Source organism: Stegodyphus dumicola, chromosome 3 (genome assembly GCF_044657685.1).
Source record: "Stegodyphus dumicola isolate Sdum_Otavi_A_Nest chromosome 3, ASM4465768v1".
In the NCBI taxonomy this organism is placed as follows: Eukaryota; Metazoa; Arthropoda; class Arachnida; order Araneae; family Eresidae; genus Stegodyphus; species Stegodyphus dumicola.
This window is the reverse complement of record NC_140770.1, coordinates 52,060,104-52,085,038: the sequence shown is the minus strand read 5'-3', so window position 1 is coordinate 52,085,038 and position 24,935 is coordinate 52,060,104. Positions and strand designations below refer to the sequence as shown.

Sequence of the window (24,935 nt, the reverse complement as noted above, 5' to 3'; positions counted from 1 at the left end):
CTGTAATTATTATACAAAAATTAATTTTTGCCAACAGAACCAGAAACTACTTATTTAGGTGATTTGTTTTAGCAAAACCGCAATTTGTATGAATGCAACTGTTCTCAGTTAATGCAAAAATTATAGTAACAAACAGCAGTGCGATTATGCTTCTTAGCATTTTTGGCATAACACAAGAGGAGTGCGACAGCACCTCACGGTACTCAAATGATTAAATACTTGAGTAAATAATATTTGAAATTTAAATTATTCTTGTAGTTTGTTAAAATATATACTATGGTAAATCAAATGTAAGAAGGTTATTATGTAAATTAATTCTTAAATTTTAAAGAAACAAATTGCCACTGAATAATAATATAATTTTAATTTTCAGATGTATTTTAGCTGTTAATTTTTCCACTTTCTCACAATAGTAAATTTATTTTTAACTGTTGTAATTTTTTCATTGTGTTTCATTGTCTCTAGTTTTTTATTCTTCATGTATTACTCTCTCCATGTCAAAATGATTATGCTGTTAGCATAATTGGTTATGTTGAAATGATTGTTCCATTAAAAAAAATGTTTTATCCTACTGTGTCACTAATTTCAAGGTGTAATTGTTATTTATTCCTTTGGATAAAACTATATTAAGTATTTATTAAAGTTTCATATACCTATATTACATATTATTTAATTTGTAAAATCATTTATTGCTTTATGGGCTGCATTGAAGGATTCTGTGGCACGAGTAATTAGTTCTGTGAGTGCATATTGAGATTTTTGGCACTGCTTTTCCATGTGTAGCAATTTATAATTATTTCTCTCTCCAACCTGCATAGTATATTCCATGTCCAGCTGCAAAGAAAAAAAAAAAAAAGAAAGAAAAAATCATTTAATGGTTTAATCCTAAACACACTGATTGAAGTATAAACAGTTTATTAAAGAATCCTAAATCCATGCAGGATTTGGTCAATACATGCAAGATGTTAAATTCAGGCTGTTGGGAGGTAGATGAACACAACTGAAAGTTCTGTCCTCCTTCATTTCTGTCAAAGCAGCATTTAGCTTGTTGCCTTATTTTAAAAACAGATTGGCCAACACAGCAATATTTTTTATGATAGCCAGTTATAATATCAAGTTAAGATTTTTCATTTTTAACATTTATCAATGTCTTCTACAGACTTTCTCTCTTCAGACTTTAAATTACATTTCTTCACCATAACTCTGTAAAATAAATAAATAATTAAAAAGAATGAAAATAATTTAACATATTCAATACTACTCTTCTGTGTCTATATCCTCAGTCTAATACAAATTTATAAATTGGCTAATCATTTCGATATGGAAAGAGCATTTATTTTGTGATATGTGTAACAGAGAAAATAGTAAAAATATTTTTTTGTTTGGTGCTTCTGTTATTGTTATTATTGTTTGGCCCACTAATGAATAACATATTTATATTTTTAATTATTAATTTGTCTTTCTGCTTCTGATAATTCTTACATTTTTATGAATTATTTTTTTCTCTCAGAATTTAAGTTGGTACCTCAAAGATGACTCTTTCATTGTATTATATGAAGAGTTCATTCAGAATTTAGTGACCGCACATGCTTCGTATGTTGGAGAAGTTTTATTCATGATTGTTAAGATATTTTATACAGGTATGTGCAAAGTATTTTATAGAAAGGTATTTTATAGAAACTATTATAGACAGGTGATATATATGTATATATATATTGATATATTATGATATTAATAGGCATAGGTGATATATTATAATATTAATAGACAGGTGTATTTTTTGTGAAATCTGCTTTTATCTATTCATTTTAAAAATTTGTTTTAATATTTCTTTACAGTTTCTGATGTTAATAATGAAGACATCACTGAAAGTGAAATGAAAATGTATCAAAATTCTCACAAACTTTTAAAGCTTGTGATTAAGCTTGTACCACTGTAAGTTTCCCATTAAATTAAAAAAAAAAAAAAAAAAAAAGAAGAATAAAATAAAATAACTATTTCACTGTTTTGAAATATTGTTTTTGAAAATATATTTTTTAAAAATATAACTCAAATTTAAACTGCCTAAACTTACAAGTATATAATATTAAATAATAGTTGTTTTGAATTGTAATTGATGCTAGTTTCAAGTAACTTATGTTTTACAAGTTTGAAGTGAACTTTTTAGGTTTACACTTTAGAGATAGTCATCATTTAATAGTCATCACAGTTACATAGTTTTGTTCTTATCCCTGGACTAGCCTTGTCAAAAGACTTCTAGAAATTGGTGTATTAATGATACATTATTACATCACTGTGTTTGTAATTCATAATCATGGTAAAGACAAATAATTATGTTCTCTACAGATAAATTTTAATGTTTTTTATGAGAGAATTGTTAAAAAAATTTCTAATATTTTATAAAATTTTTAATGTAATTAAGATATGAACATTTGCTCATAATTATGAATTCTTAAGAGCTGTAATCTTTTTCATTTTCGCTTTTTACCAAGAGAGTTTGTTATTTAGAATTATTTTATTATAAAGAATTTAACATGTTCACTTTTAAAGACACTCATGTTCTGGATTCTCTTAAATGCCTTCACGTGAATTAACTTCTCACAACTTTATCATCAGAATGATGCACAATAAAATTAATATTAAAAAAAAGTTCAATAATTCTGTAACTCTCATTCTAGTTCGCTAGTTACTATTCTTAGACAGTTCTTGTTAGGAAGCTCTGCTCAGATGGTAACAGAAGTGAATTCTGAAGAAAAAATAATTGCCATACTTATACCATACTCCCAAACTATATCTGTATATATTTTTTATTTAAGGTTAATAAGGTGTATTCTGTATTGTTTTCTGAATGATCAAATAAAAATTTGCTTGTTTTAAATTTTGAAAATTTGTACCTGCAATATAAGCATCAGTAAAGTATATTTCTGTACAAGCAATTCTTAAAACCATGTTTATTTGCTTTTGTAATGATTTTATGTATTTTCAGGTCAATACATGCATTATGTCCTTTGCTTACTAAAAAGTTTCCATATGTGAAAACTTCCACTCATATTTTGCATTGCTATATTGTGAATCTTTTGAATATATGTACATATTTACCCTCTAAGAGACCTGAGATCTTGAAATGTATATTTGAACATTTAATTAATGTTGATGTAAGTAATTTTGGTATTATTACTTTCCATGTTTTTATATTTATTCTTTTTTAAACTGTCTGTTTATATAATTCAAACTTAAAAATATAATTTTTTTAATTAGCGCATGATTCTGTTCAAATGTATAATTTTATATTTCTGCAAACTCTTAATTTTTAATATGAATTGATTTTTTGTGTTTGTTGTTTTCTGCTGTATTATTATTACGCGGGGATTTTACATATGTGATAAATTTGTATTTTAGGTAAATTGTTCAAGAGAAAATATAGAATTATATGAATTTGAAAGAGAACAGGAAAATATTGCATTTATTGTAAGTTTTTTTTTTAACTCTACAGTTAATATTATCATAAATACTGTTGTGCTGGATATTACTCCTCATAAAATGATCTTAACATTTTAGTTTTCTAACTTATTTTAATTTCTAGCATGAAAATTCCGTTTGGAGTTACATTTATAAAAATATTTCTACTATGTTTTCATGCTATGCAGCAATGTAAAACATCCTGTTAATTGTTTTTAATTTGATCTTTAGTGTTCCCAAATTAATTTTACTGAAATTAAATTTGATATGTTTAACTTTATCAGTTCAATTGGAAACAGTTACACAATATTTTGGAGTTCATGTAGAGGGTTTATAGCTAATATAGTAGATCTTTTGAATAAACAGTTATTGTAATTATCCCATCCCAAGACATTAGAACCTCAGGTAACATTAGATCTTTGTGTGTCAGATGTTGCATGTGCTATGTAATAATTTAGTGTGGAGTAAAGCAGTTCAATTTGCTTAATCATCACTGTGGGATTGAGTTTTATTAAAGTAGATGATATATGCAGTATTTACTCTTCAAATGTTTACTATTAGTAAAATGTAGTTATTTACTATTTCTTGACCATGAATATTCAGTAATTATTTTCTTCAGATTCATTACACTTTGAGAATTGATGCCAGTATAATGGTCAAAGAAATCTCTTAAGGATTAAAGAGAAATTTTAAAACTTTAAAATGTCAAAAAATGGTATCCATCAAGCGAATGAATTTTCTGAGAAGTTACATCATTTTATTCATAATATTCATAATCAATTTAATTCATAATCTTCTATAATGTGTGGTTACCTAAAATTTAAATACATAACGATTCAGAATTCGCATGTGCATCAAACTTTCAAAAATAATTGAAATTCCAAAAAAGAAATTAAAGGCAAGTTTATGAGGTATTTCTTCCTCTTTTCTGTGTGCCTTCATGCTGTAATGGTAGCACATTCGGCATATATTTGAGAGGTCCAGGTTCGAGTCCCTGCATTACTCATTTATCATGTTTCCAGCTTCATATTGTCTCTACAATGGTGCCTGAACTAAAAGGTGGTGGATGATGATTCTTTACCACCAGAATTTGGTGATTAGGTCCCCTAATCACCAGCTGCCTTTTAAAGGGGGAGTATATATGATATTTTTAGGCTTCCCTATATCAGCTTCAATCAAGCCCTTCTATTCAAGGGCCTCTCTGGCATAATAGGGTTCCTGATGTATACTAAACACCTACAGATAAGGTGAATTTGAAACCATAAGAAACAAGCATTGAGATGCCCTGTGATTTTTTTTTTTTTTTTTCTTTGTAAAAGAAACTATGCAGGGATCTCCCCCTCTCGTAGCTGTGTTTTGGAATATAATTTGGAAATAGATATCGAATCCTTATACACCACCTGTCCACTTGTCTTAAGAAAGTACCTTTGTCCTCCTTATTGAATTTTTTTTTTTTTTTTTTTTTTTAAGACTCCCCATCGCACCCTTGTTTGGTCAAGAGTTTGCGTTTGGTAGTTTGGGAAAGATTGAATTAGCTCTTCATCCATTTGGGAAGTTTTAACGATTTAACCGAAAGGATGGGATCTTTTGCTGATACTGTATATTTGGTGTCAGTTTGGGATCTTATCTACTTATTTATTATTTACCTTTCATGGGAATTACCATTTAAAATCTTTGTCTTAAATGATCAAATAGTGGAAGAGCAATGGGCAACATTACCTAAGCTCTTTTACTTCTGTTTATAAGAAGGGAGCGCCACTATTGTTATATTATATATGGTATTTTCTTCTTCCTGTCTCCATGACTTCATGGTGTATATTCAAGAGGTTCAGGTTTGAGTCCCAGTGAGGGCATTGCTCACTTTTCATGTTTCCAGTTTTAAAATAACCTAATATCTCTACAAGTTATTTCAGTGGATCACATCCTTATGCCCTTGCAAGTAATATATCACTTGGAATATTAGCTGCAGTTTATTATATTAGCTTTAAAGACTGTTTTGGTGCAAGATGGAAATGAATTATGTTTGAGCATTACTTTGATGTGCATTCTTATAGAAAAGCTACTGAAGCAGTTTAAAAACTTTCCAAATATTTGAATAATTAATTGTGTGAGCTATAGTAGTAGTGCAGTAACTACTTGTGAAACCCAATAAGGTAATTTTTTCCTCAGTAACCTGATTTTGAGAAACTAGAAGTATTCAGCATCAGAAATGAAATGGCTGCCCATCTCTTTTGAGTTGAGTCAAAGTGGAAGAAGTTGAAAATAAAATGTAATTTCCAACAAAGACCATGACAAAAATGTCAATGCCATCAAATTCTTACTTTGTGAATAATGCTCAGTAAAAGTATGTTCAGCTTGGGAAAAAGAATATATCAGTTTCACAGCAAAATATGGTCAGCACAAACTGCAACTGAAATTTCAAGTGCATTATTACCTATAACTGTATAAGGATGTTGTCCTTTGAAACATTTCCTTTTTATTTATTAAAAGACTGAAACACTATGCATAAAAAAAAATCATTACTAAGTATTTCAGTTTTATTAATTCAAAAGAAATCTTTATTTTAGAAAGAGTTCTGTTAATAATTTTTATCCAGAAAGAAGCAGAAGTTATAATTTAAAAACTGTTTTAATAAAATTTTTCGTAGTTTTGTATTGTGTGAAATAATTCTGTTCACTAAAAAGTTAGTGGTTAAAAGAAACAATGATAAAAATATTATTAATAGTCATGAAATCTTAACAGCCTGTATGGTAATGTATAGTTGTGTTAATTGTTAATGGTTAACTTCTTTTTTGATCCTTTGTAAATATTGCTCAGTTCTATTATGTATGTTTATCGTATTCTCAAGCAAATACAATTAAACTTATTATGGCCTGACCATCTCTGAAAGTAATCACTATTTCTTAAGCTATAAACAAACATAAGTGTTGAGTGTTACCGTTTAAAGAAGCTAACTCTACTTAAAATTGTTTAGAACTGTGGATGATTGATGTGGAAATGTTTCGCTGTAATTTAAATGAGTAGTAATTAAAAATTCTCTGTGCAAATTTCTTCTCGGATTGCTAAATATATTTTGATATTTATTTTCAGGAGCAGGGAACTATGCAAGAGTCGGATGTTCAGAAAGACACTTCTATGGCTTTTCCTTTGGCTCGTACTTTAGACTTAGCTATGAATTCTATGCTCACATTTATTCATAAAACTTGTTATCCTGAAGGTATGCTGTTTTTCAGTGGATTGTTTTAATTTGTATATTTTTTTACATGTAAATTTTTTCAAGGCTTGTTCTAATGTATTTAACTCCTTGGGTACAGATTTATTTGAGAAAATATTTGCATGTAGAACGGATATAATTTTTGGTTGTGATTCATCAATAGCTACTTCACTATCAGGAGTATAAAGGTAACAAAATTTATTATTTAGGTAATCCACTATAGTTCTAATCTTTCTTATTCTGTCATCTTTATTTTCCTTTTCATTATCCGTAAAATGTAGAAAGCTTGAAATATAAAAAAAACCTATCGCATGCCATAGTGCTGGCAAAAATTGGAGTACTTATTGCATATCTTTTTGACCAATACATATGCATTTTTGGCTTCTTCATTTGCGACATCAAGATGCATAATGCAATATAAGCTTTCATTTCATCAGAACGTACAGGAAACCACCTTTGGTGTTTTGCTTTTTGTTTTTGTTACACAACCTTCTTTTTCTATCATTTGTATGGCATATCCATTCGTCTCGTCTACTATAGTGTCCAAAAAATCTTCATTCAAGACTTCTTTCAAAACATCTAAAGTCGTAGAATTATCACCTAGTCTATGCAGGCTCAAAGGATTAATTCTAGATATTTCAGAGAAACTTTTTATATCGGCTACATTTTCTTCTTCTTCCTAAATCCATTCCTCTGATACTGGTTCACGAGAAGATTCACTATCACTGCTTGATAGACGTCTTGTGCGTCTTCAAGACCTTGGTTTTATATTGCAATTGTCATCATTTTCTGGTTCACGAGAAGATTCACTATCACTGCTCGATAGACGTCTTGTGTGTCTTCGAAACCTTGGTTTTATATTACAATTGTCATCATTTTCTGGTTCACGAGAAGATTCACTATCACTGCTAAATAGACGTCTTGTGCGTCTTCGAAACCTTGATATTATATTACAATTGTCATCATTTTCTAGTTCAATATCGTCTTCATCACCTTAGCTTTGTATTTCATTGTAATTGTCAATTTCAGGATCACTAAACAAGTCTTCTTTAGATTTCTCAAAGTCACTTTCGCTATCACTATCATAAAATATATTCCTTGTTTTTGATATAATGGGGCAGTATATCGCAAATAATGTCCACCGAAATACTGTAATTGCCTCTTCTATTATGACTGATACAAGCTACAATGAAATGAACAGAATTGTGCCTAACCTCAAATAACGTAGACACGTCATCCACTCCTAGGGAAAACAAGTGAATGACGTCTCTCAGATGTCAAATGTACCCAAGAGTTTAATTTTTGGTTTGATGTCTTAGACACGTCATCCGGCTCCTAGGGAGGAAAAGTGAATGACGTGTCTCAGATGTCAAATGTACCCAAGGGGTTAAGTTGTATAAATTGATGGTTCCTATTTAACTATTCAAGGCACTAGTATTATATTTGCAAATTACAAATTTTAATGTCTTTTGTTTAAAAAAAATCCATTTTATATACAAATAGTTCCTAATGTAAGAAGTAATGATATTTTTCAATTAATAGTGCACAGTCATACTTGCTTCTCAGTGTATCAAATTTGACATTTTAGGTTGCATTCTGCGAGTGTCTTCTTTTAAAAAATTATAAATAAAGAATTTAATTAGATTATGATATTTGGTAGTTTCCTAATAACAGAATCATGAATAAATTCTTCTGAAATAATTAAGTATTGTTTATAGTGAAAGATAGGTAATTGGAAAACCACAAATTGAAAAAAATTTATTATTACTGGAATGTTGAAATGGCAGTGCGTTGAAAGATCATGTTGCAGAAAGAAAGGTTTATAGTGTGAATGCTGGTTCAGAAGGTATGCACATTTCTTTTCTGACAGCTATTTAATTTACCTATTTCTGATGCCAAGATCTCACATTGATAGAACTCTGTCCACAGCAACTAAGAATAAGTTACTGTGTACTGAATATTTTAACTTGTCTTTGTCTTTAATAAAATAGCCATTGTTTTCATAAAACTCAATCCATTGTTTGGTTGCATTCCAATCTCTTATTAGGTTTCTTGCTAACATTTGTGTTTGGGGCCAGGTGGTGTCTTGTTTTATATATAATAAAATCATAGTTATTAAATTTGTATTATTAATTAGTTATATTTGTTAAACTGTAAAAAAAAAAAATTAGGATTTTTTCATGAATAATGTATAAATGATATGTTGTTCATTCTTTCATTTTCATGAAACATGTTAAGCTGTGTAAATATTTTTCAGAAGTTTTGTTAAAAGAATTCTTCTTGAAGAATAGATGACTTTAAAGAGTTTGAATTATACTGTATACTTTCTTGAATTTTTGTGATATTTCTAATTAATAAACTAACTTTCATATTCTTTTTAACATTGCCAGAAAATTTATTTGATTTAACAATATAGTTGATAAATAGTTATCTCTAATATAAAAAAAATACAAATTCATCTTATTTATTCCCTTAACTAAATATGCTTCACAATTTTAATATCTTTTGTATGCTAAAGGTAAATGCATTATTTGATTGTCTCCATTACCCAGCATTTGCTTTATTGAAATGTCTCATAAAGCAGTGTCCTCAAACTCAAATTGCATGCAGGTTAAATGCATGATCTGAAAGCAACTAATAGGTTATATTTTTTTTATAATTTTTTAAGAGGGTTCTTTTAATTAAATTTAAAATTTTATGTACTAAATATTTCTCAAAATGTACATAAATAGCTGCAATAACGATAAGTAAAAAATTTAAATGTATGCATATTTTCTGAACGATAAGTAAAAAATTTAAATGTATGCATATTTTCTGTCTGAAAATTGAAAGTTGGCATTTGCAAGAAATTTCTAATAGTTACATTTTGTAGTTCAAATATATATTGACAGCTAAATATTAAATTTTCATACTGATGTTTATTTTAAATAAATTAGTAACTAAGAATGAAAATAAGCAAGTAACAAAACCTTTCCAAGTGGAGGAAAACTTGAGAATAAATGACAGCCTTTTCTTTTAATTTTTTCCCCTAATGTATACAGAAAAAATACTCAGTTGTATGTAAATAATTATAAACTTCTTTATTGCTTGCTCAAACTTTCATCTATAACACCCGAGCTTTCAATTTTGGTAAAGTTTAATAAATTTTTCTTTGGAGAAAAACTATCTTCATCCCAAGTAGTAGTATCTGTAGTATATCATTAGTAAATCTGGCTGTTTTTTTAGACTAATTTCCTTTTCCAACTGCAGAAAATGTTCACAAACACGACCAGACAGAGTGATTATTCTTATTGCAAAAATTCGTAAACAAGGGTATTTATCGTTTGACAAGCATGGAAAAATATTAAATCTGTATCTTCAGTTCTTTAATTAAGATTTATACCAAAATGTGAAGTTCATTTGAATGCTTCATTTGGGGATTTTCTGGGGTATTATGTTCTTTTCAATGGTAATAAAGTAATGCAAAATTGGACCCATTAAAATATTAAATTTTTTATTAAATTTTTTCTCATAATGATAATTAATTTGTGGAAAGTGTATCTGGGAGCCACATGCAGCTTGCAACCTGCCAGTTTAAGACCACTAGTATAAAGTGTTGTGCTCAAAAGATGCTTCATCAGTGGTTTTCATTTTCCACATATAATTACTTTTTATATCTAAATATATGTTTTATTTGTTAGCTGATTGCCCATTTTTACTTCCTTGTACGAAGTAAAAAGGAAGTAATGTAATTGCGAAAAGCTTCAGGCAGCATATTTCAACGAAAATATCCACTTTGACCGCTTTTGAATGCAATTTAACGATGTTTTTGTGTGATATCTGTACGTAAGGGCAGAATAAAAGACTCTTTTCCTCCAAAAAAAACTAAAAAACTGCTTTAAAATGAATTATGAAGATAATTTTTCGTGGCATCTGTACGAACGTACGTACGTACCTATGTATCTTGCACAACTGAAAAACGAGTAGCCTCAGAATGTTGAAATTTTGTATGTAAGACTATTATAACATTTAGATGTTCACTTTGGTTTCAATCGGCCGCGCCAAACGTATATAAATATATTTATAAATATATCCACTCTGTTACCCGGCTCAGTGATCTCAGTTTCTTTACTCTTATATGTTTGTAAATTGTACATTTTTTGCTTTAAAAATGATTGAATTATGTTGTTTTTATCTTCCGGTTAAGGGTTTTATGCCTTTAGTAAATCGGTATGCAATATTTTTAGAATTATCAACAATTTTAAAATTGTTTAAGTACCGCTAAGCCTAATTTGATGGCGGCCATTGCTCTTGTTTACATTTGAAACAGCTGAGTAGCGGATTTGTTGCCAATCTAGAGAAACTTAGCTTCGCAAGAACAAAGATAATGTCTTCATTTATTATTTAAATCATGCTTAATCCTTTCTGGAATTTTTTCGAGGAAATAAGCATTTAAGATTTACTTCGTAATTTTTAATACAGACATTTTGAGTTTTTATGTATTTTTGCCTTGTCGCAAAAGGGAAAACTGAATTATTTGAATGAGAAATGCTCAGTCTTCTGTAAAAAACTGTTTCTTTTTTGTTTTGTTTGCTTAAATTCTTTTATACATAGTTCTAGCTTTATTATATTATTTGAATAGAACATGTGGCAACGATTAGGTAATTCTTTAAATGATATAAATTTTGTGCATTCTGAGTTATAACATGAACGAAATATAATACTGTTAAGTAAACCTAGCTCCAGGGTGTCGCTATGGTAAACAAAGTGAACTTTAAAGGATGCATTTATTCTATTGTGGTTTTTGCGCTGTCGGTGAAGTAGGTTTAATTAAATGCAATAAGTTTATATGAAATGCAAGAAAAACTGCATATAATTTAATATTTCCGTACAAGGAAGTCATGTGGTGTATGCATCAGATTTTTTTATATTAGAACAAAAATCTTTGAAGTATTATGCTACAGTTGAGTTACATTACATTGTCTTATGTTATAATCATTTTCCATCTATAAGGCTGCACAACAGTTGCCACTGCAAGAAATACTGAGTGAATGTCTCCCATAGACTTGAGAATTTGACAGTTGCTGGTGAGTAGTAGCTGTTGGTGTTTAAACTTGTGACCTACCTTTGCCAGCAGCTGTGAATTTTTTTTTTTTCTGGGGGGAGGGGGCTAAGCATGTAAGTCATATGGAAGAGGCCTTTCCTCTTTACCTTATCCCAGGGTTGATGCATTTGCCGGATGGGAAAAGAGATGGCAGGCAGTTTAAGGATGTTTAAACAGTTTATGTCTGCATTTAATTTTAATAATTTACCTCATAGCACAGACAGAAACTATATAGCCTATAGGTTACTGATGGCCTTCAAGAGCCATCTTTAATTTCATCTTATTTTAATAATCTGTCTAACTGCAGTATTACACTGGTGGCCTTCAAGAACTATCTTTAATTTTATCTTATTTTAATAATCTGTTTAACTGCAATTTTAAATATTTCAATCAGTTTTTATGAACTTTTACAGTAGTATTATATTTATTAAAAAAAGGCTTGTAATGCAGTATATTATGGAACCTACCTCATATGTAAAAATTTAATTTTTTCATGTTACTTCAGACTTTCTTAATGCAAGAAACTTCTAGAATTGTAATTTTCGTCTATGACATTCTTAAATCGATAACTTTCTATTTTCTGTTGAACCCATAAATGTATAATTTTTTAGGGGTATCAATCCTCAGAAAAATAAATTTAAAAATGCTCTGAAAATATATCGCTTAGCAGTTTTAGTGAAGGAACTGTACTCATAAAAGTCTTTTAACTTCATATTATTTAAGGTAATAAAATTTTTTAAATATTATTTAATTATTTTAGATGCTTAATTTTTCAATCCACATGGTATTAAAAAAAATCATGAATTTGGATATTAACATATGCAACCATAAAGTTTTCTGCCAACCAGTTTTACGACCACTGCTTTTTTTATTTCATCATACCTTCTGTAATTATATTTTCTTAAAAATATATATTTATATATCTAATTATAATCTTATCTTTTATATATTTTCAATCTAATATATAATTATATCTTTATATATCTATTAAAGTGTTGAATTAACCTTAAAATTTAATGTGTTGAATACAGACAATAATTTGTCTGCAATTATTAATAATGATAAGTAGCATTCTTCCCCGAAAGGAACAAAATCTACAAATACTAATACATATTATCTAAAACTTCAGGTGATGGGAATAAGTTGGAGCTAATATTGAAATTTTTTACAGCAGTGATTTATGAAACTCTACCAGTTTGTATAATTTATTGTAGCTGTATTTTAAAAATGCTTACAAATGCCTCATCATATTGTTATACAGTACAAAGTCTGTAATCCGAAATGATCTATAATAGTGCATTTATGCATGTGCGTTTAATGTATAACAGACAGTATAAGCTCGGCTAAAATTATCTAAGGCATTTCAGTTAATGTTGCAGATTGCGCTGTTCGTTAATCTTCTAATTGTACCTGGCTTATTATTTTTTGCAGACTGTTAGAATTTTATAAAAAATTAAGCTTGAACTTTCGATTATGTCAAAAAGAGTTTCCAATTCTGGAGCTGCCAAAAAATCTACAGAGCGAAAGCATGTTTCGATGTCCATTAAACAAAAAGTGGAATTGCTGCAAAAAATGGATAAAGGCCTGTCCGTCTCAAAATTATGTGAGAAGTATGGCATTGTGAAGTCCACTATATATGACAGAAAAAAAAGGAACTTTTTGAATTTTTTTTTGAAAACATCGTAAACAACTTACATTGAAAGAAATGTTTTAAATATTAAGCTTTTTTTTTTGTGAGTTTTGATACCCTTTAGATCATATTTGTTCTTTATTTCATAAATTACTATTTCATATTTGTAGTTTTAGTTGTATAATTTCTGCATGCCATCTTACCAAATTTAAATTGATAATCTATAATCTGGAATCGCCGAAGTCCCGATGAGTCCGGATTACGGACTTTGTACTGTATATTGTAATCATTCTTGTACTATAATATATGGCTACAGGAAATTTAGTCTTATATCCGTAACTTTAAAGTGCTTTTGTTGATTAATTAGATATACAGCAGTGTAAAATTATAACAGCGTGCCTTTTTATCAAAAAAATAATAAATAATGTATAATGAAATAAATCTATCTTTATAGGTGAAGAATTAGACTGGGATGCTACTAAAAAACTTTATAAAGAACTTTTGGCAGTTTTTGAAAAAATTATTCTTCCAACTCATGGAAGTTGTCATTTGCAGTATGTCATGTTTTACATTTGCAGTTTTAAGCAAGACCTCTGTGATGGTTTCTTGGATTATTTATGGAAGAAGGTTCAAAATCCTAGCATAGGTCCAGTGCATAGGCAGATATGTGCGTTTTATATTGGCTCTTTGCTAGCTAGAGCTAAATATATAAATATCAGGTGAGTTTTTAATTTGTTTATTAAATAAAACTGATTGCTAGTAGTGATCTTTTGGGCTACAAATTAGATGGCAATAATTATTAGTATTGACAAATTCATGTTTAAAGGCAGGTACATATATCATTTCGCTAATTAAACACAGAAATCCTCCTCTTGTTTTTGGTATTTTAAAGGGAAAATATATGGTGCAATGTGTCTTTGTTCTTTGGTTGCCTTATCAAAATATTCAGAATCATTATCTATACTTTTTTTTCTTTCAAAACACTGTAGGCTTTCATATTTTTTTTATATTAGCAATACTGATGCTTTTTTCAGAACTAATGTAACATGATATGCATATATTCTGTTCAGTAACCTTTATAATTTTTGGCAGTTAGAATTCTTTGGAGTGGTGTCATCATACAGATCTTATTTTAGTCTCTTGAATGATAAGTATGTGAAAAAGGAAATAATAAAATCAATAAATGAATTTCCAAATTTTGACATATTTATTTAGTTATTTTGAAGTAATTTTTAAAAGTTACATACCTCTTTATAATTATTCCGTTATGCTTATACTTTACAATATTGCTATTTTCACATTTGTTAATTTTTCAGTAAATAGTTGCATATTTCCTAGTGCATGATTTTTATTATTGCAAAAGGCATATCGTATTAATGTTGTTATGAATGCAAATGAAATGATAAACTGTTTAATGTTATTTCCAAATTAGATAAGAAATAAATTCTAGTAGCACCTCATATTACACTCATAAATTATTTTGCATTAAATTATTACTTTACATTCATATTTAATATTTTATTAAGTATTCATATAAATGTGAATAGCAATACTGTATTCATATTTAATATTTGTGTTCATAAATTATTACTGTATTTTACAACATTAAAAATGTAGTGTTGCCCAGTAAATTTTGTTGCATTTAAAAATGTCATATAAAATAACTTCATATTAATTATTTTTTAATGTAAAGGTTAAATATCGTTTAAGTGAAATGGGTTTCTCTTTGTTTCAGCACTGTTACTGCCTGTTTTGATTTAATGTGTAATTGGCTCCATCGGTATATTGATGTTCATACAACACAAGATCTAGTTGTCCATGGAACTTTTCATAGCATTTGCCAGACTGTATTTTATGTATTTGCATTTCGAAGTAAAGAGTTACTAGAGTTAAAAAATGGTGCGTAGTAATTTTGTGTATCTTTATAATACATGAATTGTAATAAGATGTTCTGCTGAATAGCATGTTTAATAAAATCTTTGTAAAACTTTTTTAAAGCATCCTACACCTACTGCCCTCTCCCTCCAAAAAAGTAAATTATTATACATCCATGTATAAAATTTAACCAGATGTTGAAACCTTCCGAATCTAAAATATGAATTAAAATGCTATATATATAGTATTCTTTCAGTCATAGTGCCAGTTTTATTAACATAATATTAAATTGTCTTGAAACCATGCATAAACAAAACAATACTGAAATAAATTTCTTACTAAGATCTTTTTTAACTTTGTGTGTATTTTTCATAATTGCTGAAAATTTATCATGTAATGTGTATGATTTTTGTATATCTGAATTATATATATTTGTGTTGATATTGACTAAAACTTAATTATATATGTCAGTTGATTTTTATTCTGTTTTCTAAATTTAGATATGCATATTTAGTCAATGTATTCTAACTCTTCTTTTTTTTTTTTTTTTTTTTTTTTTTTTTTTTTAGGTCATAAATATATGCAGAGTCTTAATTTTGATCGAATAGTTACTTCTCGTCTGAACCCATTACGTTTCTGTGATAGCACTATTGTACAGAACTTTGCTAATGTTTCCAGAAATTATCAGATAGCTTATGTTTATCCTGTTATTGAAAGAAACAATCGTAATTTATTATATTCGTGTTTTGAACCAAGTGTAAGTTACACTGCTGGAGCTATGATACAGACTTTTTTCCCATTCGATCCATACTTATTGAAAAGGTAATTATTTTATGTAAAATATTTGACATGTTTTAAAACGATTGATTATGTAGTTCATTTATGGAGACAAAAAAGTGATAAAATCATTAATCTTTTTTTACATAATTTTTCTTATTTCCTCATAATTAGGTGTGTTCAATAGGTGGTTGTCTCATGCAGAGTGTATTTGGTGATTAAATAAGTACTTGAATCTCAGATTTAGTTGGTATTTTTTTAAATTATAAAATATAATTTAAAGAAGGAACAGAGAACAGGAAAATTTTTAGGGTGGGGCTTAATCCAAGCTTGTGGTCATTTAATGATGATATATTTTTGTCAAATGTGTTTGAGAAAACAATTTCTAGATCGTCTTTTGTTATTAGAAACAAAAGTATTTTTTGGGCTTTTGAAAGGTCTCTAATGATACTTTAGTGAAAGTAGAATTGTTTTCTGTTACTGCAACATGTCCACAGCATTAAGCTTTTCAGTAAAGGTTTAGGTCTTGCTGTTATCAAAATTCCCTTTTGCAAAATCATGACTAAGCCCCAAAAGCAACATAAAATTGTGTATTCCTACGAAGGTCTTGTATATAGAAATAATTTTCATATCAGAAACAAATTTTTTAGAATATTTCATTAACAGATAATATCTAATAATATAAGTTTTTGTATTATATTTAGCAGGTAGATTTTTTTGTTTGAAAGTATAACATAGTAGTTCACTTTAAAAAAAAAAGTGTATAAAATTGATGCAAAAAATTTGAAAATTGGACATAGTTCAAATATATTATTATTTTATTCACAGTGTTAAGAATAACTTTTTACTCCCATTTTTATGTGTGATATTTTACTTTTCTAGATCTAAGCATTGGATTGAACCTCTGTATAGAATTTATAATCACAGCCATAAAGATGAAGATGCTATGGTAAGAAAGCAAAATTTTTCTTTAATCCATTACCTTATGTAAAATGCATGCTTCTGTGCTAAGCTTACAAATTTATGCATTGTGCATAGAATATATTCAGTCATTGTTCCCCCTCCCCTTGTTGAAAATAGCTTGACTTTTCCTGGGCTGGGTGGAGAGATGTATTTTTAGAAATTGAATGGAATTAATTTTACGTTAGCTTTTCAGTGGAGTATACGAGGGCCATCCAGGAAGTAGATTACGTTTCCGTCTGTGTCCGCTAGGGGCGGGGCTAGCGCGGCCATCTTGGGGTCAGAGCGTTGCGCAGCTCAGTCTGCATCTAGCCGTGCTAGTGAGAGGTTCGTGCTGTGCTCCGTTCAGATACTGTGACGGTTTGAAATGTCTGCGTTAATTGAAAATCCCGCGAGGTGCGCTCAGTAATAAGGTTTCTGACTGCAAAAAACTGTAAACCGATAGAAATCTATCGGCAGCTTCGTGAAGTGTATGGGGACAACATTATCACTGAAGGTGGAGTGCGTCAGTGGGTCATAAGATTTCAAAATGGCCGAACCAATGTTCACGACGAAGATCGAAGTGGGAGACCCAGCATAGTGACCGCCGAACTTCTCGAAAAAGTCGATGCTAAAGTCCGTGAAAATCGAAATTTCACAATAATGGAACTTTCTTTGAGTTTTCCACAAATTTCGCGAAGTTTGTTGCACGAAATCATCAGCGAAAAGCTTGGTTACCACAAGTTTTGTGCAAGATGGATTCCAAAAATCTTGACAGAGGACCACAAAAATCAGCGAATGGCTGCAGCGTTGAACTTTTTGGACGCTTACCATAAGGATGGTGACTCTTTACTCGATCGCATCGTTACTGGTGACGAAACATGGGTGAAACATGTGAACTGTGAAACGAAATTGCAATCAATGCAGTGGGGGCACACAAGTTCTCCCCAAAAACCCAAGAAATGCATGCAAACAATGTCGGCAAGGAAGATGATGGCGACTGTTTTTTGTGACAGAAAAGGTGTAATTTTGGTGGACTTCCTGGAAAGAGGCACTACAATAAACTCTCAAAGGTATTGCCAAACTCTCCAAAAACTCAGAAGAGCAATTCAAAACAAGCTCAGAGGAATGTTGAGCTCTAAGATCTTGTTGATTCACGACAACGCCCGGCCCCACACGGCAAATGTCACTCGTAAAGTTCTTGAATCTTTTAAGTGGGAGTTGTTTCCTCATCCGCCGTACAGTCCCGACCTGGCACCGAGCGACTTCCACCTATTCCCAGCAATGAAGAAGTGGCTGGCTATGCAGCGTTTTGATGACGACGCACAGCTGCAAGAAGAGGTAACGAAGTGGTTGAAGGCGCAGGCGGCCGAATTTTTCGACGAAGGAATTTCCAAGCTCGTACATCGCTACGATAAATGCCTTAATTTGTATGGTGACTATGTAGAAAAGTAGTATTTGAGTGTGGCTTTCATCTGTATATAATAAAATTTGTTTCCTATACTTTGTTTATTTTTTTATTCCAAAACGTAATCTACTTTCTGGATAGCCCTCGTATATTTAACAATGAAAAGTTTTAAAATGTATTTTGAGGCTTAACCCTTTGACGTGCGCAATATTATTTTTATAATTTTTTAACTAAAAACTCTAGAAATTGAATATTATGATCCTAGAGACAAATAATATACGAATTAAAAAAATCTACTCTTGCCCATTGTTTTGTGAGTTGTGGTCGCACTGTGAAACCACTGCACGTCTAGGACTTTGAAACTTACCTTTTTCCATGCGCGTTTCCAATAAATGACGAAATTATCGAATTTAAAACAAAAAAACACAAAAAAAATGCATGTAAGAACTGCATAATATATATATTTTTTACATTATTTTACAAAATCGTCAGAAAAATTTAAAAATAAACATTTATGTAATTTTTCTATAGCAGTAAAAGTATAAGTACCTACATAATAAGGACGTTTGGCTACATGGATTAAAAAACTCAGTAAAATAAAGATAATTTTTTTTTTTTTTTTTTTTTTTTTTTTTTAAATTTCAAAGAACAAATATTTTTTGTCACACTGTTCAAAGCATGTTTTGTTTGGTACATGCATAGACCCACATTGCACGTTTCGCACATGTATCTTCTATGATGTTTCTTCCTTGTGCTACAAAATGTACACTGATTGGATCTAAATTTCACTGGTATATGTCCAGCGTTATTTAGTTTCTTTTCATCTGGCACATGAAATTTGTGTTTTTTTTTATGTTAATGGGGTGGGGACTTGGTCTTTTTGGCTTTGGTACGGATCATTCATTTCCCATTCATACTTATTTTATTTGTATTTTGTCTCAAAATATTCAGAAAATATTTTTAATTTAAATAAAAGTTTACGCGATTTCTATTTTTAATTACAGCAAAGTATATTTACATTACATTTAAACCATAAGAAATAATTTATAAAATCGCAATACTAGCTTGGGGAACAAGTGTGTTGAGAGGTCAGACAAAAGTCTCTGGAAAAGAAAGATCTTTTTACTGGGCAGGTGCATTTATTGTTTAGTTAATAAAATAACTCTGTGATTTCAAACTCTGTTACCCGGCTCAGTGATCTCAGTTGTTTTACTCTTATATGTTTGTAAATTGTGCATTTTTTTGCTTTAAAAATGATTGAATTATGTTTTTATCTTCCGGTTAAAGTTTTTATGCCTTTAAGAAATCTGCAAGCAATATTTGTAGAATTATCAACAATTTAAAAACTGCTTAAGTGCAGTTAAGCCTAATTTTTAAATAACATGTTTGTTTACATTTGAAACAGCAAAATAGTAGATTTGTTGCCAATGTAGAGACACTAAGCTTTGCAACAACAAAGATGAAGCCTTCTTTTATTATTGCAAATTAAATCATGCTTAATTCATTCTGGAATTTATTCGAGGGAATAAGTGTTTCAGATTTACTTTGTAATTTTTAATATAGATATTTTGAGTTTTTATGTATTTTTACCTTGTCGAAAAATGAGAAATACTGAATCGTCTGAAAAACTGCTTCTTTTTAGTTTTGTTTGCTTAATTTCTTTTATACATTGTTTTAGATTTATTATAGTATTTGAAGAGAACATGTGGCAACGATTAGATAATTCTTCAAATGATATAAATTTATATGCATTCTAAGTTATAATATGGGCAAAATGTAATGTTGTTAAGTGATCCTCAGCGCCAGAGTGTCGCTATGGTAAACTAATATAGTGAATTTTAAAAAGTGCATATATTCTATTGTGGTTTATGTGCTATCGATGATGTAGATTTAATTAAATCCTATAAGTTTAAATGAAATTCAAGAAAAAATGCGTATAATTTAATATTCCGTGCATGTAGTGTACGCGTCAGATTTTTTTTTAAAGGCATGAGGAAAAGAGGGCTGTTGTTAACTTAATATCTAGTTTTTTGGTTTTTCCCCCTCATACAAATTAGATCAGAGCTCATTCGGCGATAAACTAGCATTGTTGCCGCTGATTGGCCGATGTTGTGCGGTGAACATCACGATGAAACAGGCTTCTAGACTGCCCTAGAGAATCCTTCATTTTGGGAACAAAGGAATTCGCTTTATCCTTTTTGGACAAGATTGCCAGAATACGAATGATAATATGATCATAATTTAGGTGAGACTGATAAAGTATGATTTGGTGTGAGCATTCTTTTTCTTATCTGACCATACATTTTCCGTCGCCAAATTAAACTGCTGTCCTAACACAGGGTTTGTACGGTCATTAAGAGTCCTTAAATTTTTTGGGATCGATTTTTGGCCCTTAAAAGTCCTTAATTTTGGCCAAAATCAGTAGAAGGTCCTAATTTTAATCATCTGAAACTTCTGTCTGTTTTTACGACTGCCATTTTGAGTGTGAATTAGCATTTTGGAGGAATATTTTTGGCGATTCACTGACGTATATGGTTATCTTTTGAATGGGTTATAATTTGTTTCTATTTTTAATATAAATGACAGGATACTTGAGTTTCTAAGCAAGAAGTGAAACATAAGCATTTCGAAATTCATTTATTGTAATAAAGAGCTCTTAAACAATTTTCGTTTTTGGGAATGTGAATTCTTTTATTAAACGGTTCTAAATTTGGCAACTTGTCAACATTTTGGAGATTTTAAGACCAGTTTCTATAGAAACTTTTTAATTCTGAAATCAGAATTTTTTGACGATTTTTTTTAAAAAGCATCATAACTTTGATAAATAACATTAAAATAAAACATTTTTATTTTCCCCTGTCATAATATAAAGTTTCATTTTTTCAACTTATGCAACTTACAATATTTTGAATCTGAAAAATAAACAAGGTATAATGCTATAAAGCATAATTTACGAAACAGCTCTCAGTAAAAGCAAAATTAGCTATGTAATTAATTAAAAATGTGTTCTTTTTAATTTTTTCATAGTAAGCATTTTCCCCATGTAATTGTCTCGGATTATTCAAAATTCTCAGAATATGCATCAGTTTTCTGTATAAAATTAATTTTACACTTTTTCCTTCCTTTTTTTTTTTTTTTTTCCCCCCCAATATATTTCTGGCTTTTTGCTGTTACAGAATTGGTTGGGATAATTTTTCTTTAGTATCTTTGACATTGCAACTTGGAAAATTTAGAAGGATTTGAAAGCAAGATTTATAGACCCACGATTCTAGAAGATTTGATAAATATGTGACAAAGTGAAAAATGTCTCCATGGTATCAACACGTAATGGATGTATTTTACAGAATGTTTGCGATGAATTTCTTACTTTTTGGAGAACGTCTGGAAGAACAATGAAGACATGAATAATATTTGAGAGTTTTATTCCTGATACTAGAATCTTTTTCTTAACATGTTTATCTTCCCTTTATTTTCTCTACTTTTCACTAGAGACAAGCATGGAAAATATCAAAAATGCTTCTAATCGTATCACTTGGGCAGGCATTATAGAAAGGGATTTTTTTATTAATAAAAAAATTGAAAACTTAACAATTTAAAAGATCCATCTAATATGTTTTAATGCATCATACACATTTTCCCATTTGATGCAATATCTGTGGATCCTAAATTCGGCTGCATAGTGCCTTTCTAAATTCTGCTTCCAATGCCTGTCTAAATTCTAAAAGTTTTGCCATTTCTAGATTTTGTTGTTTGGTGTGTTACCAAATTCTAAAAATTCTGCCACATCAGCTCTGTAACCGGCCTTTACCATATATATATTTCATATTTCTTCTGAAATCCATATTACGAAAGAAATTAAATTATTCACTTTTTCTATACATTCTAAATGCATTTAGTGATTTTAGAAAAACAGAAATCCTTAATTAAATCCAAAAATTCTAAAATGAAAAAGAAACATGCTGAAGAAAGAAACTGAACACATAAAGAAAATTATTCGACAAAGATATGTGCAGTTATTATTATGTAAATTACACAATTGTTTATGATTTCAGCCTTTACTATAATTTTCCATTTCTGTTTCCTCATATGATAGAGTTAGAGCCAGATTAAAATTAAATTGTATAATTTTTGAGTCCACCTTTTTAGTTTGAATTTGACTGTTCTTGTTTAATTACGTCACCGTGAGATATAATTGACTTTGTTAGCATCAGAACATACTTTTATGTTTGTTCTAAGTTCTTTTCAAATAAGAGGCTTATTTAAACCTTTGTCCGATATTGTAGTTACTTTCAGACATAGTGATAATTTGCTTCATGTCTATCGGGGGTTTTGGACTATTTAACTTTTACCAGATCAAGTAAACCCTCATAGGTACATTGTGGAGAGGTTGACAAATTAGGAGATAAAGCACGCAGAAACTAGCGAGAGCATTGGTTTGCATATTGAGACAAATATCTAATTATTGTTAGAAAATATGCGTAAAGAGAAGGAAATCGGTATAAACTAGCCAAAACGTTTGGGAAGGCTTCAAATTAAAATGACTGATAAATATTTTGTGAGTGTTGTTGTTACAAAACATAAATGTTTTGTAGCTTTTAATGTGTAAGTATTCTAATACTGTTTAAGAATCAGTGTCATAAATAACATGTATTTTCAACTGGGATATTTTATTAGATTTTGAATTTAATAGGGCTTTCTTAACAAATATTGTTAAAAAATAAAATTTAATAGTCACCATGTAAATCCATGACTAAGGTTACCTATTTACATAATTTAATTATTTATAACTTAAGTGCTTACCCTTAAAAATTATCTCTACATATTAAAGCGAGTTATTGCCTATCATTAATACTCACTGTGGTCACAAGATAAAACACAAAAATGTAGAAATTCAAGTAAAGCTTATTCTTTGCATCTAGTGAGAGTTAATACAAAACAGCTTATCACCTCTGGTGCTTTAATGGCTTATTGGAACCTGAAAGTATATTAACTGGGTTACAATCCCTGGAACTCTATACGAAGCTATGACACTAACTGCATCAGAGCCTGACTAACTTTTAACACTTGCCAACCGTGCCTACATGATGCCTTTCAGGTTTGTTCTAATCAGCAGGTCTCTTTCTAGACAAGCAGCAGCAGTGATAACATAAGTCTTTTATTATGAATAATGCTGATTATGATACTTCTCATTTTAACATATGCCATTTGACATAAAATGTACCTGCTATTTACTAAACCTCTAGACAAGCGGCTCTCAACCTTTTGACTAATGTGTACCATCTGAATAAAAATTGAAAACCTTTAGTACCACCAAAGTACTACTACCACCACCACTCGTGAACAAAGCTCAGATCGCATCAATTTACGAGTGTTAGAGAAAAAACTCAATCAGGATGTTGCTGTTTTAATTTTTGAAATAAATAATTAAAAATACTTTGCGTCTCTGTGTACCACCTATTTTTTCTTGCGTACCACCGGTTGAGAACCTCCGCTTTAGACTGACCAAGTATGTGACAAAATAAGACATAAAAAAATCAACATAAAGCTAACTATTAGTAAAACGTAAATGTCACTTATCTTCTTTTAAATATGTCCAATTATTATAAGTGTAAAATATTTGATGCTACTTGATAATAAACTGCATGAAGTTTATTTTATTCTCAAACTTATTAATAATTATGTTAGTTAATTCACGTTTAGTAATAATGCATATACTTAGGGATCCATTTTATTTTTAGGATGGTATTACTAAAGTGAAATTCAGGAATAGAATAATATTTTTAATTGAATTTATTCAGTTCCCATTTGCTCATAGGTCCTTAAAAGTACTTAATTTCCGTGTACAGAAATGTGTACGAACCCTGGTGAATGTTTATAGCATGTGGCAAGTTAAAAATCCAAATTCTGTTTGCTTACATTATGCTCTTCTTCCTCCCCCACAACAGCTAACACCAAAGTTAGGGAGAATGTTATTAAACAGTCAGGATCTAAAATTGTGTTCAGTAATGGATACAGTACACCATCTAGTGCTCAATGAAATATGGTTCAGCTTAAAATGTGCATACATATCAATCATCCTTTAAGGTTATTTTCCAGTGATACATAGGTAGAACACCCAGCTGTGAGAGATGTTCGCAGGTAAGGTATATATGGGACTCCCATCCTTAAAGGGTTAAGGCCATGCTTTCTTTACTGCATTAGTTTTCTATGTTTTTGTTCTATTACTTTGTGTAACTTGCTTTCTGTTTGTTTTTGAAGATGTATATAAATGTAACTCTATTGCTTTAACCCTGCATTATTCAAAATTTCATTATCTTCAAAGAATAGGTGCTGGATATGGAAATTACTAGTTTTTGAATTGAAAATAAAATTGTTGTTTCTCCATTTTGTAGGACTATGAAGATGTTGAAGTTCCTTCAAATGATGATTTATTTTCATATGGTACATCTCCAGGTTTCAAGAAATCTAATTTTTTAAAACACGATAAAGGATGATGTAACATAGTATTTAGATTTAATTTATTGTTAAAATAAAGAAATTGAAAGATATG

General features: G+C 29.7%; 1 protein-coding gene across 1 annotated transcript in view; it reads left to right on the top strand.

Moving 5' to 3' along the window:
• Tif-IA (RNA polymerase I-specific transcription initiation factor RRN3 homolog Tif-IA) overlaps positions 1-24,935 on the top strand; it is a 42,509-nt gene extending 17,574 nt beyond the window's left edge. Inside the window, exons 4-13 of the mRNA XM_035357635.2 lie at positions 1,511-1,640; positions 1,839-1,935; positions 2,987-3,155; positions 3,400-3,468; positions 6,550-6,676; positions 13,841-14,105; positions 15,122-15,285; positions 15,831-16,083; positions 16,921-16,987; positions 24,778-24,935. Of these exons, the coding sequence (XP_035213526.1) occupies positions 1,511-1,640; positions 1,839-1,935; positions 2,987-3,155; positions 3,400-3,468; positions 6,550-6,676; positions 13,841-14,105; positions 15,122-15,285; positions 15,831-16,083; positions 16,921-16,987; positions 24,778-24,879 (1,443 nt within the window). The 3' untranslated portion in view covers positions 24,880-24,935. The remainder of the gene's footprint in view (positions 1-1,510; positions 1,641-1,838; positions 1,936-2,986; positions 3,156-3,399; positions 3,469-6,549; positions 6,677-13,840; positions 14,106-15,121; positions 15,286-15,830; positions 16,084-16,920; positions 16,988-24,777) is intronic.